At 36.9% G+C, this 21,967-nt stretch overlaps 1 protein-coding gene across 1 annotated transcript in view; it reads right to left on the reverse strand.

Annotated features, from left to right (window-relative positions):
- Nucleotides 1,245-21,967, reverse strand: part of AP3S1 (adaptor related protein complex 3 sigma 1 subunit) — a 34,049-nt gene continuing 13,326 nt past the window's right edge. The window contains exons 4-6 of the mRNA XM_021380564.1: nucleotides 18,976-19,047; nucleotides 11,571-11,678; nucleotides 1,245-2,527 (exon numbers count right to left, since the gene is read on the reverse strand). Coding sequence (XP_021236239.1) covers nucleotides 2,399-2,527; nucleotides 11,571-11,678; nucleotides 18,976-19,047 — 309 coding nt within the window. The 3' untranslated portion in view covers nucleotides 1,245-2,398. The remainder of the gene's footprint in view (nucleotides 2,528-11,570; nucleotides 11,679-18,975; nucleotides 19,048-21,967) is intronic.

The following is a 21,967-nucleotide window of genomic DNA, read 5'->3' on the forward strand; positions in this document are numbered from 1 at the left end:
GTCGTGACTGGCGGGGTAAATGACAGAACAGTGGATGTAGTGTACACCGACTTCACCTTGACACTGGTTTTTGACAGTGTCTCCCACCACATCCTCATAGGCAAGTTTAGGAAGCGTGGAATAGATGGGTGGACACTGAGGTGGACTGAGACTTGGCTGTCAGAGCTTAGAATGTTGTGATCAGCAGCACACAGACTTCAGCTGGAGTCCTGTAGCTGGCAGTGTTCCCCAGGGGTCTGTACTGGAACTGATCTTTAATATCTTTATCAATGACCTGGATGAAGAAATAGAGTGCACCCTCAGCAAGTTCGCTAAAGACACAAAGCAAGGAGGAGTGCTTGACATACCAGAAGGCTGTGCTGCCATTCAGCAAGACCTGGACAGGCTGGAGGGCTGGGTGGAGGGAAATCTGATGAGGTTTAGCAAAAGCAAGTGTAGAATCCTACATAGGAATAACTCCGCACATCAGTACAGGTTAGTGGCTCTGCGGAGAAAGATCTGGGTGTCCTGATGGGCAACAGGCTGACCATGAGCCAGCAGTGCACCCTTGTGGCCAAGAAGACCAATGGTATCCAGGAGCACATTAAAAAAGAACATGTCCAGCAGGTGAGGTGATCCTCACCCTCTGCTCTGCCCTGGTAAGGCCACATTTGGAGTACTGTGTCCAGTTCTGGGCTCCCCAGTTCAAGAAAGACAGGGAAGGTCTAGAAAGAGTCCAGCAGAGGGCCACAAAGATGATGAGAGGGCTGGAGCACCTCCCTTGTGAGGAAAAGCTGGGTAACCTGGGACTCTTCAGTCTGAGGGAGAGAAGTCTGAGAGGAGATCTTATCAATGTTTGCAAGTGTGGGTGTCAACTGGATGTGGCCATGCTCCTTTCAGTGGTGTCCAGCAACAGAATAAGGGGCAATAAGCACAAACAGGAATACAGGAAGTTCCATATGAATGTGAGAGCATCAGACATTATACTTCAAAATTAATCTCTCATTTCCCTTCTCACAAATGCTCTCAAAAGGCACCAACAGCAGTTACAAATTATCAAGCTGAGAATGTGATGTTATTGTAAATTTATCCTACAGGATATGTCTGACATTTAACTCAAAGAAATGCTTCACTTACATAATATCCACATTCCTAAAGTAACATAGGCCCTATCAGACCAGTCCTGAAATGTGTTGTCCTTGATGCAATATTATTGTGTTTACAATTGCATACATGTTTTTGGAGAAGAAACTTTACAGGAACTGTTAAATATCCCAATGTTATTTTTATTATTCATTTGAACATTTTTATACATCACACAGAGCATGGCTATAAAAATCAATGACTACTTTTATTTACCTTTTTAATCCACAGAAGAATTTGAGAGCTGAGCAACTTACACAAAAGTGATAGTACTTAAGATTTTCCAAGGTGATGAAAATATTAAATAACTAATATATTTAATTCTTGAGGTTGAGAATTGCAAATTTCATCAGGCACAGAGGCCCTTTTAAAGTATCGTTTTTTTTAATATTTTTCTAGAGTCCTTTTCTTTATTGCATTACTCGGTACACTTGCATTTTCAGTTCTGAGGTGCCCAATGATCTCAACCCATTCTGTACTTCCCACAACACAGACAAGCAACTGCAGACATCCATTTGGGTCCCCTCTTCTCCAAGAATAAAGTCACACCATCAGGCAAAGTCTATCAGATTGTGTAAGTATATTCTCAACATTTATATGTAAACAGAAGTCAGAAAACCTTCAGTAAAAGCAGTTTTTCCTTCAGAATAATAATGAACAGCTTTTGTGAGAAATGTGAAGAGCCAACATGCTCAACACAATACTCTACTGTAATTCCTTCGAAGACTGAAATATAGCATTAATGTTTGCTACAACAGCATTTATGAATAGTGAATTGGCTCAGTGAATAGGAAATAAAAGTGATTTATTACAAAGAGGAGATTTTAGACAAACATGTATTTAGAAGTCCAGTTTGCTATGATTTTATTTAAACAAGAATTTTATGTTTTCATGCAATATTTGCATTTAAATAATCATGACAAACAGCAGAAGTAGTTAAAGAATGCACTAATTATAGACCTTAGTGAATATACAAAAACCTCAGCATTATAGGTTATACTTTCCCAAAATACTGCAGCAGCCGAAACACAGTGATATGCCTTACAAGGGCATAGGAATGTAATTCAGAAATCACACAGGAACTACCCATTTCCTTTAATTTCACAAACAAGACAAAAGCAATGTTCAACTCCACACATTGATTTTTCAAATAATGTTTATACAGTACCTTGAGTTTTACTCAAATACTAAAAGTTAGACATATTGTTTATTTAGTAAACAAGTACGTGGTAAACCTCTATTACGTTTTCCCCTGGTTTTACCTGGAGTAGCCATGTTATTTAAAAGTGGGCAGGTTTGGCACTTTTATACTGATGTCACCAATATTAATATTTCTTGGGATCTCTGGAAGATTCATATTCTTTACAGCTGAAACAGCCCGGGCTGGAGCTCCTGCTAAACCAGCCTGTGTACAAAGTGAGGAAAAAGGTAAGTCAGGCAAAGCTGGATACAAGAAGGTTCAACAGCAGTACACACAGACAACTAACTTCTCAAGTATTTCCATGGTTTTACACAATTAGAAAGACCACATGGTAATCGTGTTTGGAATGAAATGGGTTATTTGGAAATACTAATCCAGAAAGAGAAAACAGTTCACACATTCCTTTTTATAAAGTAAAACATATACTGTCAACTTGATGGAAAAGTGTGCAGGGAGGAACAGGAGGCTTGTCCACCTGTGTGCAATGATAGGTTATTGAAGATACAATCCTGAGATACCTAAAGTCCAATGTGCTGTCTTTGTTTCTCATCTATACTTAGAGTTCACACTGCTCTCAGCTGACTAATATTGGTTACAGGTTCAGTACAAGTAACCTCAAAGTAACAAGTTACTGAACGTCAGTCCAACCACATTACTTATCTACAAGCATATGAATATGAGGTAGTTCAAGGTGGCTTGGCCTGAAATGAAAAGGATAAAAACTTTGCATCTAGGTGACACAGAGCATGCAGAGAGATCGCTTCTACATGCCAAATGGAGCAATCTTTCATCCTTAGTATCTAATTACATGCTAACATATCTGCAGCCCCCAGGCACATTGGAACATTAAGTAACAATCTCATCATGCCAAATTAAACACTGTACTACCTACTTGGTAATAAATCCCTCTACTGCACTCGCTCTTTATTTAAGGCTGTATCTCTACCACGTAAATATACAAACTGAGCAATATAGAAGTTCACCACTGACTTCTATTCAGTTCTGCCCTTTAGATAAAATAACTGCCAGCTTTACACATCAGGATTTATTACTGAAATACTATGAAAAATTGTTTGCAACTCAGAAGTAAGAAAACATATAGAAAATGATCACTCCCAACTGATTCTGAAGAACAGCTTTCAAAACTTCCATTATTTTAAGGATTCTTAAAAGAAGACCAATAATTTTTACTGTATTTGATGCTGTGTAGAAAATGTAGCATTCACTATAAGCATGGAATTGTTTCTCTTAGAAGTCCATACTCACTACGTACATTAGAATTAGATGTGTGGCTTTATTTCAGAATTGCCACTGAAATGCAAAAATCGTTTTTATTCTTGCTGAAAAAAAAAAAAAAGCCTGGGAGATTTTAAAAACAAAGATAGTAGTTGCAGAAAATTCTGTGAATATATGGAAAAAAGAGAACTTTTTATTTTGATGTTTACAAGTAGTCCTAAAAATATTCACAAAAGATAAAAACCATAAAAGTGATCTTCAGAACTACTACAGGTGTACACTGTGGCATCTTGCAGGCCTTGTAAAAAAGGAGCAATCTACAAGAAGCAAAGCAACATGCCAATGGGTTAAGAAAGACTAAACGTAGGAATTGATGGTGTTTCGTTAAGTTTGATTTTACTTAAGAGTGTCAAAGACTGAAGAAATCAGTGCACTTGGACAGAAAATAATTCTGAGGAACAAATACAGCACTTCAAAAGGAGAAAAACTTCTGGAAAAGTTTTATATCTGTATCTTTGATTATTAAATAATGTTTGTAGGTAGCTACTGCCCAGTTTATATAACCTTTTCAGATTCAAGTTCTTCACTGAAACTCACTGTAATTACAGGGTGTAATTAGACTGCGGAGTAAAATTTTAATTTCTTGGTGCCCACCTCCACAACTCCACAAAAGGTGATAGACACCTCATACACTCCTAAGATAACACCTCTGAAGACTGTACAAAAATATGTTTTCCCTTTTACTGTTCTCTTAATCAAGAAGTACAGGTAAGGTCAAATTAACATAAGGTTTCCAGTTTAAATCCTACCTACAGTTCTGCTGCAGATATGTATGTTATCTCCTTCTCCCTTCAAAAATAAAATCCGTGGTCAAACTAAAATCAATTTTGAAGTTTCTGACCTTGAACTAAACCATTTATATCATGGGGAAAAGCTAGAGCTTCGTAAATTCCTAGGTGTCAGTCCCAGGAGGATTCCCAGTACCAGGAAGAGACCAAAAAGCCGTGAGTCATTTGCTGCATACATGCCCTGCCAAAACCATATCAGATGTGCCTATGTTGGGAAAAAGGTGTGGAGGTAGAGGAGAAAGCTCAGGAAACCTTACATCTCTTAGCATAACCAAATAATTTGCTCTCACTTTGGTCCCACACATAATCCAAATTATCAGTTCTCAGCTGCGTGGCTAACAGAAACTGAAAAAGTGCAAGGAAATATTTTTAAAGCCTCTTTTTCCTTGATTTCCATTCACATCACCGAGTGTTCAGGTCATGCACGTCAGAGGTTTCAATTCCAATCCCTTCAGGAAGGAGTAGCTATGGACCTAACACTGGTAGTATTAGGAAATGCAACTATCCAAAATCTGTAACCTCTAGTCTGCAATGTCTTAAAGAAACAGCATTAGAAAACATCTTTGAGGAAAAACAAAAATGGGGCAATGTAAACTGTTTTCCAGAGAGGAGATGAAAATAATAATAAAGTAGTAACGAAAGCAATGAATTATACAATTTGTAACTGAAACAATGAGAAACCAGAAAAATATCATTAAGTTACGGACATGGTCCACACAAACAAGCATGGCTGGCAATTTGAGAGATGCCTTCTAGGTGACTAGGATGGAGATTCTTTACCCTTGTTTAATGGAAGTTAATTATTCTTAATGAACAAATAAAAGTTTTAGTATAACGGGTCATCATTTTTACCTACCTGCAGCTATCCTCTTTACACAGACTTACAGTCCCTGCCTCCCGCCCCAATGGCATAGGATACAATGGAGACACAATTGAGAATTATTCAGAATACCACAATTGACACGACCATTGCCCTTCCTCCCCCTCAGACAGCCACGACTTCCAACAGCCACATTTCATTAGCATCATTTTGGATGGGGATCAACGAAGATCCCAAACAAAAGTACTACGAATTTCAGATTGCATGTTTTTTTTTTGAAAGTAGGACTGTCTTTCACTGCCATATACTGCAGCAGAGATTTTCAAACCACTACAGTCTTTTCTCCTGTTGTTGTCTATATTAAGCTGCTCAATGTGTATAAATATGCACAGCAGAATGCTGTTGATCAAAATCCATGTCAACACTATAAAGGATAACACACAGTATTTCTGAGAGCAAAAATTTGTAAAAAAATGTCTAACAAAATTACTGAGAAGTGCTTAAACTTCAAAACTGGATAACTAATACATTGTCTAAAACATGATTACATCTGCGTTCATGTAGTCCTTCCATTTATTTATCTTTTACTGAAAGTGAAACATTTGACAAGCACAAAGATTCTACAGGAGATATTTTCAGTACCCTGTGTTTTCAAGCAGCTTCATAGAGGTACCTGATGAAAAGAGCCATCTTTGTAACATTGCAATGGACATGTTGCAACTGCCTTTATTATGAAATAATTCAGCAGGTATCTTGGTGAGGTGCAAAGAAAAACTGTTTCACTTTAAACAAAAAATCGAAACACGCAAGCTTTTAACATGCAGTGAATGATGGATCGTCTGTCACAGCAAGCAAATGACTTGAGCAAGTGAAAATGAAACTTCTGAAGACACGTTAAAGAAATTTCAGAAATACAGTACGAATTGCATAAAGCTGGCATTACAAAGAGCCAATACACCAGATTTTTGCCATAGCTGCTCTGCATTCTCAACTTCCTTTCTTATCAAAGGTTGAACTTGAATCTTGAAACACTGCATATTAATATTTTAGGTTCAGTTACTGTAAAAAAATGCTTGTGAACATGGTTATACACTTTTAGAGCAAAAGAACAATTCCATAAATGCAAAACAATGCTATTTTAAAGATTGAAATAGAAACATTTAGTAACAAATCTTTTTCTAACAGTCCTAGCATATCAAGTGAGAAATACCAACTGTAGTTAGTTCACTTAGGTCATTATTTATTACTGTGGGTATTAATTTTCCTTTTTGTTATCATCACCTTCTCTTATAATGCCCCACAGGTAGCATTACATGAAAGTAATCCCAGAAACACCGTTTTACTCTAAAAAAAATCAAACTCATATCATCTGGAAAAAGCATTGTACATCACAGATTTAGTCCTTATGTACATTGAAAAAAAAAAACAATTCAGACTTCACTCCAAACAGAGCTAGCTATCACTAAAATAAACATTTAGAAGTATACAGCCTACTGGAAAACAAAATAATGCAGGCTAGAGCTTTGCAAAATAAGCCATCCTTTTTTCAGGTATGCTGGAGGTACAAGGACCTCTCTGCTGCTGGTGTTTGATACTAGTGCTTCTTTCTGGAAGAAGTACGACTTCAAAGCAGCACGGTTATGAAAGAATGAAAGGATGCAATGCATAATATAAAGGAATGATTATGTCCTCTGCTTATGAGGTTAAATAAATGAACATAATTAGAGAAAAAACAAAATGAAGTCTGAAGGTATATCAAAATGAGGCCAAACAGATAAGAAGACTTAAGACGTACTCTTAGAAATTTTAAGCACTTGAATCACAAAGAATAATGGATGGGAATGATTATTTTTTTGTTTGTTTTTCATTGCCAGACCCAAAAATAAAAACAACATGTGTGAGCAGAACACAGAACACACAAATAAATAAATAACATAAAAACCTGAAACCAAGCTCCCTATTGCTACAATGAAATATGGATTACTTGTTCCAAGTGTTGACGTATTGGGTAGAGGAAGGTAATTTCTTTGATTCTCACGAGCTGTAACATGCTCCAAATTTAGGTAAAAAGTTTCATACTACCCAAAAATACATTTGGGTAATGTTTTATAACTTGCTGCTACTAAAAGCAATTACAGAGCTATATTTGCTAAGTTTTAAAGGTTTTTCCTGAAAAGATCACGTAGAAAGCCAAGAGCAAATCGATCTCTAAATTAAACTTTGCCTGCTTAAGTTCCAGATATTTAAACTACCTGAAGTTCAAATACATGGATAATTAAAATGAATGGAAATGAATTTTGAAATAGTGCCACTAACGCTGACTGACATTCAAACCATTGAGCTGAACTGAATGTTTCCAACAGCAAATGACAGTGGGGACAATGACCAAAACTGAACTGCAAGCATACATTTTTCTTCTCCTTTCCTTATTATATTTAGTGACTAGGGTTACCAAGATACCTTAAAGCAAAATCCAGTTATTCAGATGATAATGGCAGCAAATGTACATTCGAAGTTTTGCACATGCCAACCACCTTTTTCATTTTATGTTTGACACACTTAAGAACTCACACAACAATTTTGGAATTTCTTCATCATCTTTATAAATCAGACTGATAATTTTATTTCACATGTATAAAACCCTTTGGATTTGAGATTTCTTTTTAAGTTTTGTTCACCTGAAATTTACTCTAAAACTTAATTTCTCTTTGCAAGCCAGTAAGTTATTTGTTTTCACTTGGAGGAGAATTCTTCTTTCCTAGTTTAGATTTTTCCTATCAGAAGGGTATTTTAATTGTATCATCACACTCTATTTTGCTATCCTTGTGTTCAACTTCTATTCAGATTAGTTTTGCAGCTTTTTAAAAAAAATCATGCAAGTTCGCATTTCTTTGTCTCTCGAACAATGATACAAAGAAAAGTTAAACTCTAAAATGCAGGAAGAGAAATAAAATAAAAAATATGATGTCAATGGAAAGCTAGAAAAATACACTATAGCCAATAAAAAGATGAGGGAACTACAAGAAGAAACTAGCACAAAAAGTAGGCTACATAGACTAGTATGGGTATTTTTACACATAATTTTTGAGTCTGGCCTACATAATTTATTGCCTTTGACATCATTTTGCTTTCCCTTTTTGTTAAAAGTACATATTTTCTCAAAGTCAGCAATACCTTTGTCTACCTGTCCTGTCTGGGAGACTGAAAGATAAAGGTCTGTAAGAGAGAAGAATGAAAGAGCTAGAAAAGATCAGGATGTTCGGAAAAAAATGAGGTCCAACTTAAAAGTCTAAATCACACATAGCTGAACACTCCAAATAGAGAAAAAGTACCACAGATTTACCTACAGTACTTCCAGAGGCACTGGATAAAATCCCAATGATCCCTCTCCCAAAAATTCCCTCCCTTAATCACAATGATTGTTTGGCTTTAGCAGAGTTGACCAGAAATCCATTCACAGACAAACACTAACACTCTAAGGTAAGGAAATCTAGTAAAGACATTTCTCAGCACAGAAACACAATTTCCTTCATAGTTCATCCACACAACATTAAGAGCCGAATCAGAAATTAAAGCTATGGACTCCATCACAGTGATTTAAACAAATCATCTCTGCTGAAAGGATTAAGAAATCCTTTGAGCTGCTAATATTTACAAACATTTGTAAATTAAATAAACATGATTAATCTTCTTTGCTAAATTCCAATTGACAGTCTGCTTTGAAACCCAGTATAAAACTAAACAAATACCTGATGTCAAATGGCTGCATTTTGCATATTATGGAAAGTTGGGTGGGCACACTACAAAATTTAGAATATTTCTGTAAACAGAGCTCACTTACAGTTGTCTTGGATTCATCACTTAAGGCTACAAATGAAAAGGCAATTCAACCTTAATACAGCTACTTTATAGATGCAAGAACCACAACTGAGGTCGAAGAAGCTGAATAGACTAATGCTTGAGTGCTGCGGCATAGGTGGCAGTCCTATGAACTACGACCAATATAAACAAAAAAATCTGACTTTTTAAAAGTATTTTTTCTTTTTGATGAAAGAAAACTTGAAGGATCCACTAGTTTTGATTTCTCTGTGACAAACATTAAAAATATTATTAATGAGTTATTACCACTTCTTATTTACACAAGCTGAATTTAGTATTATATTGAAAAGACATGTTCAGGAAAGACATGTGGAAAGATTTACAATCCTGGTCAAAAAGGCAAAAGGAAAAGAAATAGGAACCAGAATATTTCTGATGATATTCATGCAACAAATGATTAATGATCAGTGGAAATATTTATCAGGCATTGTGAAGTATCACAGTAACTGTTACTTTTGAGAAGAAACAGTCACTGAGCTAAAAAAAATGCATTCCTGGTGAGCACTATTAAATACCCTACTCCATTCCAGTCACCACGTGTTTCCATTTATTACTGCTGTTTCTTTGCCTTCCATAATTCCCTGCTGAACATAAAAGAATTAAGTTGCTATTTGCCCTGCACATGCTATGACTTCTAGGCTTTGAGTTTTGTTTGGGGTTTTGTTGTTTTTTTTTTTTTTCTATCTTCTGCAGTCTAATTTACTTCTCTAAGTAGCTTAAAAGAAAGAATGACTTAGTGATGGACAGTGGAAAACAGAAAATACTGTAGATGCATTTCAGTGCCTAATGAGAGACTGCTCTCCAGTTCCTTTGGTAACAGAATAAATATAATTAAGAAAAAGCACTTTAAACACTTTTAGTTGAGACTTATATGTGCATTAACACATGGTAGAACACAGCTGCTCAATAAGTTCAGCTTTTGGGACACTATGTTAGACTTCCATCAAAAAAATAAAAATATATGTATTCAGAAATTATTCAAACATACCAATACTTTATGAGACTTCCAAGTATTCATCTCTACAGCCACCTCCTCATTCTAAATTTGCAGAAGATGTTGAAATGAATGTATTGGACATCTTCAAAATCTATAATGCAATCTTTCTGAACATATATTGCCATACACTGTGTCATATCGCACATAGCTTTTCCCAGCTTTTTACACAGTGTTGTTCTGCTCTTGGAAATAGTTTGTAAGTTGTGTAAAACAGACAAGTAAGTGTATCAAAAGACTCAAGATGATGCAGTGTGGGATTCTAGAGTTAGGAGAACAGTGTACACTGTACCACAAAAAAAAAAAAAAAAAAGCTGACAAATTGATTTCTCTCCCTGTTTCTAAGATGTATTCAACCTAAAAGTAGAAGGTTCTCTATGTCTTCCTCGCAAATGTCATTTAGTTCATATTTATGCCACCTGTGATTTTTCAATCCATTCAGCTGACCTCAGATTTAGAAAGTCTCCAATTTAAGCAAAATTTTGCTTACAGATTTGAAAAATAGGCTTTGAAAATCAGATTACATGTTCTTTCGTAAAATTACCCTGATCGATAAGAATCATTCACAGACTTAGCTAGCGAAGACACACTATTAATATTTTAGCTTACATGACAAGCCTGATGTTTTAAAAAGAGTAGCACTCCGTCACATAGCTAAAATAATTCTAAAATCCTTTCTCATTCTAAATTTCTTTCCTAAACACAAATTGGACAATACTAAAGACAAGCATTTTAATATCCAGATTTGCACACTGCAAAGCTTAACATGGAATTACAGGTACATCTTGTCACTCTTCTTCACGAGTGTGCGTCTTTTCTACTTGTCAAGAGGAAAGAGATTCCCTCAAGTTACGCAAGTTTCCCTCGCTCAGACTGGTCTGTGCAAGTAGCAAATTTCATCTTCCCACTGGAATCTACTCCGCTAACAACCAAATGTTCGGATTACCAACATGACAGAATTTGCGTTTAATTAAAATGCCTAAACTGGTTTATAATTTCTATCAAGTCCATTTCACTCCAATTCATTATTTTGTGTTGCAGTATTTTTTTTTCATTAAATTTACTGCCATTTATTTCAGCAGACAGAAGCATACTAGTAGGCAGGAAGAAGTTATCTACACGCTTCGGTTCTTCACGTAAATTCATTTCTTGCAATGATCAGTGATTTCCAACACAAAAAAATACTCTGGAAATAAAATGCTTTCTGCAAGAGAAACTCACAGAACTACAGGTGTATCCCAATAGCAATGACATGCTCCCCTACTAGATACACATAGCGAAATCTAAACAGCAACTCCTCTAAGCAATTACTGCATATGACGAAAGGTATAATATACTAACTTAATGATAGACTGTGAATTTTCAGTATTTATAAGCAAGCAGCTTGAAGGGTAAGCGGTATTATATAGCATGCATTTACTACAATCATGTTTTTAGTTCAGACACTACACAGCACTGCTTCATTCTTACCTCAGATTTTTCCAGTTTATTCTGAGCATCAATCTGAGTGACAATTTCATTCATGTTGGTCTCCAAAACCATTCCACCCATTACCATTTCAGCCAATATATTATGGACCTAAAAAAAGATTGTAAAAAAAATTTAAAATGTTCTATACACACCTAGACAGATGATGTCTAAATTCATCAATCCGAGAACATACATATTCTGTAAGTCAATTCACGTTAGCAAATTCTTTAAAACAATTTGGGCACAAAGCTTGTTACATGCTGTTCACTTCTGCAATTTGTTCCTTGCTCATAATTGTTTTACCACAAACCTCATCAGGTATATCACTTAGCTTATCAATGCTAGCCAAGGAAACTTTGGCATTTATCTTTCTTTTAGTATGTTTGCTATCCAAGGATATTAGAACAAGAGTTCTAATTAGCAGTGTCAGTAGTAAAGCTAAGAAGCAAGCTCTAGAATATAAACAAATTTCTCACAAATAGTTATGTAATATCTATTTTGGGTTACATCTGTGAAGGATGAGAGACGTACTGCTGTTCACTCACAGTTACCAAGGTTAGGCTTGGAAGTTAATACACCTGAATATATAAAATCATAGAATCACCAAGGTTGGAAAAGACCTCCAAGATCATCTGGTCCTACCATCCACCTACCACCAATATTTCCTGACTAAATCATGTCACTCAACACAACATCTAACATTTCTTGAACACCTCGGGGTCGGTGACTCCACCACCTCCCTGGGCAGCCCATTCCAGCGCCTGACCACACTTTCGGAGAAGAATTATTTCCTAACGTCCAACCTGAATCTCCAGTGGTGCAACCTGAGGCCATTCCCTCTTGTCCTATTGCTAGTTACACGGGAGAAGAAGCCAACTCCCACCTCGCTGAAACCTCCTGTCGGGGAGTTGTAGAGAGCAGTAAGGTCTGCCTTAAGCCTCCTCCTCTCCAGACCGAAAAATCCCAGTTCTACAGACTGCAAACGTGAAGACTTCAGTATCTAGGACTGGGACTGACAGTCAGGACCGAAACTGAAAGACTGAGTGAGCCAATCAGTGATGTTAATGATGTTAGTGAGATTACTTGAGATACTCTTACAACTCCCCTGTAGATCAAGGACAGAAGTAAATCCTTAAATCAAGCACGTCCAACCTGCAGCCTGCGGGCCTCATGCAGCCCAGCACAGCTCCAATGCAGCTGGCCCCCTGCCCCGTGCCATCATGGCACAGCTCATCCCCACCTAGCAGCTCAGCCCAGCCCCTCCGCACCAGCTGAACATCAGCATGCATTCATTACTTATGACTTTTCAAACTGAACTTATAGAGTTGCAACCAAAAATGCGATCATGTCTCTTTACCAAACTTTTATAAGACCAGAGAGAAATATCCTTCACTTCACAATCACATCTCATTCAAATCATCGCTTTTTGTACACTTGTGAGCAACTGTTTTGAAGGATTAAGTACAGAAAGAGTAAAATTTCATCAAAAATCTCTACTGAACCTTGAGAACTAAGAATTGCAGCCACTGCCATCAAACCAGCCTGATGCATCAGCTTCACAAAAACAAGGTCAAGTATCCCACTAGTTTTATGTTTTTCTTGCCCTCTTTTTTGCATGTTTAAATTAAAAAAAAAAAACAAAAACAAAAAAAACCAAGTTTCATTACTTTATCTATCTACATCAACAAGATTATATATTTCATGAGGGCTGCTCTGAAAGTAATGCCTCCTGTTTTATTATGTTGGCCCACGACATCAGATGTTGGTGGAATGGCAGCAGAGGTTGAACCTTCCCACCAATATCCATTACATTTTGTCACTGTGCTACAGATGGCAGCAGAGGGGCAGTACAACAAGGAATTGTGTATGAAGCAAAGGTGTGGAACTGAATTCCTCCATGCAGAAAAAATGGCACCCATCAACATTTGTCAACACTGGCTGAACGTTTGTGGAGACTAACAAGTGGATGTGAGCACAGTGAGGAAGTGAGTGGTGCGTTTCAGCAGCGGTGACAGGGGCTCACCTCCACTGGTATAGATATTTACATGTATGGCATGCAGGTTCTCTTTCATCAGTGGTAAAAATGCACAGCTAATGGTGGTGACTTTGTTGAAAAATAGTGTTTTGGAGCTGGGAATTTGCTCTATCAAGCAGTGTTATTGCGCTCTTTGTATCTGTTGTAGTTTCCAATGAAATAAATGCGAGGCACTGCTTTTGGAGCAACATACTGATGTCACTCCAAAAGCAGCCTAAGATAATTCTTCATTCAATGTGGACCAAGCAAGCTAAATACTGAAGTGTTGCAAAATAATTCTTCTGGTTTGTGATGAGGTTAATTGTAAAGCCCTCTAGCATTACAATAAGAAAATAAGATATAAACACGGTAACCTAACATTAATACACTCTACACTGACAATCAAAATGCATTGAAAGATGCTACCAACATTTACTTCTTTTTAATAAAAACTTATTTTCACTCATTGCATAAGGAAATAGCTTACAGCCCTAAACAAACAAGAGTTAGCATACACATTGCATGCACACAGCATTGTGAATAACAGTGCAGACATCATCACCTGCTATCACAGATAATAGAGCTGAATTGTATTTTCATTTTTAAAATGCACCTGGCTCCAAAAGAGCAACCACAGTCTCCACATCTAAACTACAATGGAGGACTTCATATTTTGCTCTTTTTGGCAGACCTGGTAATGTCAAGGAAGAAATTTCAACAGTAATGTTAGCCCAAATTAATAGCCTCAAAATTCAGAAGTGAATCACTTTGAAGTCAAGAAAGGCAGAAGCAAAATAATATTTTCATAGTTGAAGAATACATTTTAATGTCAAGAATATAACTGAATCTGCACTAGTAAGTACGTGAGAGAATAAATTCCACCTTATGTCCTAGAGAGGAAATGGAATTTAACTTAATTTCCTCTTAACATTCTTGAAATCTTTTTAAGTTTTAGAACTTGTCCATTCTTCTAAAGAAGGAGAATAATTCATATGTATTTCTAACAGAAGGGGAAAGGAATGACAGTAAGTTCCTGCTTACTTTCCTCTTTATTCTGCTAGCCAGCAGAGAACTCTGCAGAACAAGCCATGGAAGCCTAGCAGAAAAGAACAGGAGCACATAAAAGAGCAGCTCTTGGTCTTTTCAGATTGTTCATTTCCATCTCAAAATAATGCTTAAAAATGAGTGAAACTTTCACTCTCCCCCCCCCAAAATCTATCAGGCAATTTCTTTCTAACTTACTGATGCAACACACTGAGACATCGAACTCCAATACAACAGACTGAACTCTGTATCAAATCTGCTCCAAAATAACTGAACAGAATAAGTAGCGTTATCTGATCTTGTTTTTACAAATGTTCTTGCCTATCGTAAGTAGATTAAAAGGTGTACTTAAGAAATAAGTGTAATTCATTAATGCCAGTTTTGGTAGCTATTGTTTCCTTCTAGAATACAACAGCAAGCAATTACAGTCCTGTCAACACCACTAAAAAAAAGATCATTTTTTTCCTCTACAGCACTGACATAGTAAATAAGCAAACGTGTCAGGCCATATTTGTGCAGTTCAGGGACTAACTAACACAAAAAAAAGACATCAATAAACTGGAGCCAATTCAGCAGAGGGCCACCAAGACAATTAGGCTGGAATAGTCAAAGCGTGCAGACAGACTGGAGGACCAGAGCTGGGAGCACCCACCAGCACATCAGTGCCCTCGCAGGGCTTGTGAGCAGCTGGAGCTGGGTCCTTCCCAGTGGGATACAGCAGGAGGGGCTAACACAGGGAAACCTTTCCCCAGGAGTGAAGGTGTCTGGGGACACAGGCTGCCCAGGGCTGTGCAGGCTCCCTCCTGCCTGAATGGTTTGGTCTTACCCCGGGGCTGACCTTGCTGGCACCAGGTCCAGGCACCAGGCTGCTCCTGACATCCATGCTAGAATTATCTTCTGATTTTATGGTACAGGCATGCTATTGCATGATGTGCAAACAGTTTCATTAGTATAAACAAATGCTTCAGAGCCAGGAACAAATTCGAATTTCTGGAAGAAGTTAGATGCAGAGAATTGCAGACAATTTAAATGTAAGGCAGATGTCAACAATATAAATTGTACCACAAATAACCTTCAGCATTAATTATGACATACTGAATTCTTCAGTATGAAAAGCACTTTAAAAACTCATTTTATTTTCAACAGCCTGGTAGAAGATGCAGAGATAATGCCAAAAAGATGTCAGTAGGAGGCACAGGTAACATCAGTCAAGGTAGTAGCTGTTCAAGGTATCCATAGTAAGTGCAGATTTCAGCTCTGTACGTACCACACTACAGCACTGAAATTTCTGCATCATTTCCTGATACTCACACATTCATCACAACACAACTGCAAGGAGCTTGTAAAAAGTATTAAAGTGCAATATTCCTGTAAAACTTTCCAAAAATCAGCTTTGATTTTTTTAACATAGGACAACACAAGATATAATAGGAACCAATTAAAAAAGATAAATTATTTGAATCTCTTGAGTAACATAGTTTCACATCAGCCTCAGTCATAAAAGATAGATCAGGCACATACCAACACTACTTCTCAAGTGTAGTAAATACTTTCCATAACATTGGCAGTTATACAAGCATCCAAACAAACTTCCAGAAGTTTTAGAAAACAATTCCATCAATATTCACATTTTCTATCACCACTGACTTAGTCTGAAAGAGATACTAGACATCACTGAGTATGCTTGCTTAGCACAGGGACAGCAATATACTTGTAGGACTGGCATTAATACCCAGCCTTTGGTGGATATTGCCACTAGAAGAACAATGAATACAATAGATTCTCCCTCTCTCACATACACACAAGAGCTCATCATCAAGTTGGTAATAAACTGAATAAACTATTATCATCACAGACAGACAGAAAAGCAGGGATATAATTTCTTTTCCAAAGCAGACTAGTACACAGATAAAGACTTAGTATTTCTGTGATGCATCTAAACATTAAGGAAATACCTTCCTCAATCTTCAAAGCCATAAAGAAACAATTTATTTATTCTAGCTTTCATGCGTCCGTTTTATTATCATCATGCTCTCAGAAAGTACTCTACTGGAGATAAAGCACCACGGACTACTGCTGAACAGATGATTCAGTATCACATATCTGGTGTTTAGCATTACAGAATATGTTCATTGTAACACTCACTTTTCCAACATGCAAGTTTTAAACAAAATTTGAAAACAAAAAAATTTTACTTTTGCTCAAGGATGCTTAAAAAACACTAACCTAAGGCAAAATCCACTCAGCTCATTATCCAGCTCTAAAAATTCATCAGTTGACACTTCAAGAAAATCTTAATACTCCTATTTATCCTGATATATTCTGCTTCTAAATATCTCAAATTTAAGAATTTCTGAAACATAGATTGCTGTTTGTTGTGTTATTGCACTTCTTAGCCCTTGTCATATTCTTCTTTGGGTAATATGTGTAATCACCTTTGAACCTATTCATTGTACTATGGACAGTATAATAGTATGGTAACCCTGATAAAAATGTGACAATGGAGTTCCATAATTTAATTACTAATCATGAAAAATATGTAATTTCCTTTATTTTAAACTTACTTCATGCAAATGCTATCTGGTAAATGTGAGAGAAAGACAGTAGTTTGTCTCCTTTGTGTCCTTCACATTTAGATCCTTGGAATCATAGAACGGTTTGGGTTGGAAGGGAGATTTAAGATCAGCTCGTTCCAACCTCCCTGCTATGGGCAGGAACACCTCCCACTAGACCAGGCTGCTCAAAGCCCCATCCAGCCTGGCCTGTGTGAGCAGCTGTGGAACCTACCTGCCACTGATTCTGCAATATTCTAACACTGCCAACATTGTTTCCTACGCATTGAAGCCAATTGAGCTGAAGCTCAATACACAGTCCCCTGGTCGTCATCAGCTGATTTGCATGGATGAGCTGATCAAGATGCTCTTAATTTCATGGTATGACAGCCATGCAATGTGGTGTGTCTCTCATGTCACTGCCATCACTGTTAAAACACATCACCCACTGCCTCACTGTGCTCACATCCACTGGTTGGTCACAAATGTTCAGCAAGCACCAGTGAAAGTCAACTGGGTGTCATTTTTTTCCACATGAAGTAACTCAATTCCACACCTTCACTTCATCCACACTTCCAGGTCAGACACCATTTTGTCAGACTGTCCCTCTACTGTCACCTGTCGCAAAGCAACAAAATGTAATGGAATATTGGTGGGAAGGCTCACAACACTGCTGACATACCATCAAGATCTGCCTCTGATGTTATAGGCCAATAGAATAAAATAGGAGGCATTACTTTCAGAGCAGCCCTCTTATTTTGCAGCTTAAGCTGAAGATCAAACTCCTTGCCACAAGAGTATTGCATGATTTGGGTTCCTTAAGCTCAGAAGTTAATATATAAGCCATTCATTTTATAAGTTCTTTTTAACTATAATCCATCATTTTGGAAGCAGCCAAACTGTTCCAGCCAGGCTGAAAATCCTAATGAATTGTCACAGGCATGTTATCAGTTCAAAAGCCTACGCAAGGTCACTTGCATTTCAGGGTCTGGTACAACTGCTTCTTCAATAAATAATTTCCTGATTTTGAAATAAATTTAGTCAGTTTCAAAGAGTAATTTCAGATACTTGTTACTGTTTTTAGACCACTATTAGTGATACTTGTCTTGTTTTCCTTTCACATCCTCCTGTTGAAGAAAAAAGTGCTCACAGACAGGGAAAGTAATGGTAGGTACAGAAGGCAATTGAAGGAATAAATACTTTATATATTCAATTCTCACATTTTAGGTATTACTTAAACCAAGAAATGACAAAGTCCTATTAAATAAAAAATACTATAGCTTTTCTCAAAACTAGATTAATAAAGTACTGATGGCTGGGAATATTCAAAAATATATTTTTTTAAATGCTTAACAAAAGACATAACGTCTGTTTGAGATTTAGCAGAAAAAGATCCACAGAGCTTTTAAGTTAAATAAACACAGCATGTGAAAGGCAACTGCCAGACATAACAGAAAAACTCCTATGACACTTTCAGTTCTGAGTAACACAACACCTAAACAAAAACAAAACAGAACAAATTATTTAAGTCCTACTCTGAGAAGTAAAACCAATATTCATATGTCTCCAACATTATAATTATGTGTGTAATAACACCACACAAAGCTCCTAAACACATTTTTACTTAGAAATGTAGGCTCCATACAGCTTTCAAGTTTTAAAAATAACATCTTTGTAGAATCAGTCTAGACTTCACTAACAATAAAAGTAGAATCACTGCATATTTGAATACTGAGTATCAGTTGAATCAAACATTTTACTTGGCAAGAAATATTACAGGAGCTCATCACTGTACCTTGTCTACGTGGAAAATTAAATCCAGCTCACAGACATTTTCGAAACATTTGTCTAGTGTTTCCACAAATACCTGAAGAGGGAAAAAAAGGTCAGAGGTCAAGCTCTAACAGAAACTCAGTAGTACCATTATCTTTGAGGTTCAGCAAAAGCAAATATGCAAAATAAACATTGCATAGACTTAAAGACATTAAAAACATCCACAGAAATTAGGTAGCTATCACTGTTAGCAGAATGTTACTTGTACACTGGAGGAAAATTTGTATGCATGAGTCAGTTTATGTTGTAACTCTGGTAGCAGTCGCAGATGTGACAAAAGTTGCATTTTGATCTCTTAGTTTCAGCTGGGATGGAAACATTTTCTTCAGACTGTCTGGAATGATGCTATCTTTTGGTTCTAGGAGAAAAGCAACATTGATAATATACCAATGTTCATAGTTGCCTGCTAAGCCAAGGCCATTCTCAGCAAAGGGCCCAAGGAGCTGGGAGGGAACAGAATTGGGACAGCTGACTTACACTGGCCAAAGGGATATTCCATACCATATGAAATCAATTGGAAGGTGTTTTGAAGAGGGTGGGAGCTGATTTTTTTCTCTTTTGCTGCTGAGGATGCAAGCTGGACAGTGGTCAAGGGGTGGTGAGCAATCGCTTGGGCACCACTTGTTATAAACATTTATATATGTATCCATAACTATTATTCGTTTCCTTTTCTCTGTCTTCGTAAATAGCTCTATCTCAACCCACGGATTCTACTTCTTTTTTTCCCAGTTCTCTCCCCATCATGGGGAGTGAGCAAATGACTGTGTGGTTGTCAACCATAGGTTAAACTACAACAGTAACACAGTCTATGCTACAATTTTCTCAGCTATCATTCCAAATTTTCCTTGACATTTCCTGGGAATGCAATTATTACTATGTTTAACAATTACTACATTGCAGGCATCTCCCAGTGAACCAGACTACAGTTAACTTTGCTACACAGAGGCACACATCTAATGCAAGGCGTCAGCATTATGGCTTCTGGGAAAAGTTTAGGGAAAATACAGTAGCTTTAATGTGGTTCAGACCTGCTGAATTCAGGAGGGAATAAGGTGAAAGGTAGCTGTCGTAATACCACACCTGAAGATCCTTTCAGGCATACAGCACTTGACCTCAGAAAGGTTCAGCAGTTTTACCCAGGCAAATAACTCATCTCTGAATCAAGAATGTAAGTGCGCAGGGCAGAAAAATCTAAGCAGCTGCTCAAGTACAAACACTGACAATCTTTGCCAGATATGGACCATATGATAACTCTGTTCTGATATCTCCTTCACAGAATCCTTAGAAGGCATGCTAGGTAAGCCACTAAGATCATTCCAGCCTCCAGCTAGGCCAGACAATGAAAAATTGACTACACTTGCACTCCCATAGCTCCTGAAGGTCATCTACTATGTGACTGTGGTGTGTACTGATAGAGACAGACCCTGGTCTTACAGAGATATAAGCACAGTTTCCTCTGGGCAACGGATAACTCTGGTTGCTTAAACAAGATGTGGCAAGAACTCCAATGGAAGCACATGCTTGAGCCTGAGAGTTTAGGGTCTTCAAAATGGAAAATACCATGTCTAAGAATTTACGGATCACTCATCAGTGACTAGTAAATAAACTGCAAATTTCATGAAACTGCAAATGTAGTTTTATATATTTCAAGAGTTTTTTTTGTCAAAATATGCATTTAATATAATTTCTTAAGTTGTCACTGCATGTAATTTTTTTTTGCAATTCTAAGCTAAGATCCAAAAGCAAGAATACAGAAGACGTTCAACTCCTGGTTTTGATTCTCTCTCTCATCAACATGATTTATTAATCTCACCTTGGATAGGAACCATATTTCCAATTATCCAGCCCTAGAGAAATCAGAATTTCTGCTGCCACATTCTGCTGATAAAAGGTGGATAAAAGGTCTGCCTAAACAGATACATATTTATGTCTATAGACCCAGAGAAATGTGCTTTTAGACATCAGTCATTTCCAGTTGTCTGCCTCATTAAACAATAAAGGTTACTTCTATTCCCAATCCCTTGGTTTCATATTTTGCTTACACTTAAAAGAGTAGCACACTCTGCCATTGCTAATTACTACTGTCATTCCACTTCAAAGACAAAATCTAAGAGATGTTTCATACATTTAATACAAAGATTATTCTTTAATACCAAATAATCAGTGAAGAACTAGGAACATGGTATTTTCATAGGCAGATTCAAGACACTAAGGATCACTGACAACAGTTAACTAACAAAATGAATAGGTTTACATTAAATTTTACTGAAGCTAAACAAAGCAGATCTTCTTCTTCAAGTAGGTGTTAATTGATTGTGTTAATAACTCTTACATAAACGATAAACAAGGGAGGCAAGCAAATAAAAAAATTATATATTAAGCAGAACAAACTGTACAGTTCACAACTAAGTGCAGCAAAACAAATGACTAGAGATATTTTGGAGATACAAGGACAGTGTTGCTTGGTATCAGCTGCATGAAGAAGATTGAAAACAGAGTGTAAACATAACCTTTACCCAAAAGATCTAGTTTTAATAGCCAGAAGTTTTAGACTATTTTTGAAAAAAAATTCTTCATAAACTTCGCCAAGTTTCAGCATGAATTTACATATTCTGACTTTGACATCCATCTATTTTACACATGAAAAAACCCTCTAAAAGCTCCACAGATGTGTGTATTTAACAGCAGTATATATGCCCAACACTGAAGTTTTATTTTTCTTTCTTTGCTTCCCCCACGAGAAACACTTGATTCATAGTTACAGTGGTTGCTTTTACACCTTCACCCACTGCATAGTGACAACACAGTGAAGGAACTCACAAATCTCTGCCTGCAATGCATGAACACATTAAATATTTTTTGGTAAAAGGAAAATCAGCTCGCACTGAGTATTCCTCAGAAACTGTTTCCACCAGCTAAGACTTGTTACAGAAACCCTGGAAAGTTCATTCAGC

This window comes from Numida meleagris, chromosome Z, assembly GCF_002078875.1.
Source record: "Numida meleagris isolate 19003 breed g44 Domestic line chromosome Z, NumMel1.0, whole genome shotgun sequence".
NCBI classification, from domain to species: Eukaryota; Metazoa; Chordata; class Aves; order Galliformes; family Numididae; genus Numida; species Numida meleagris.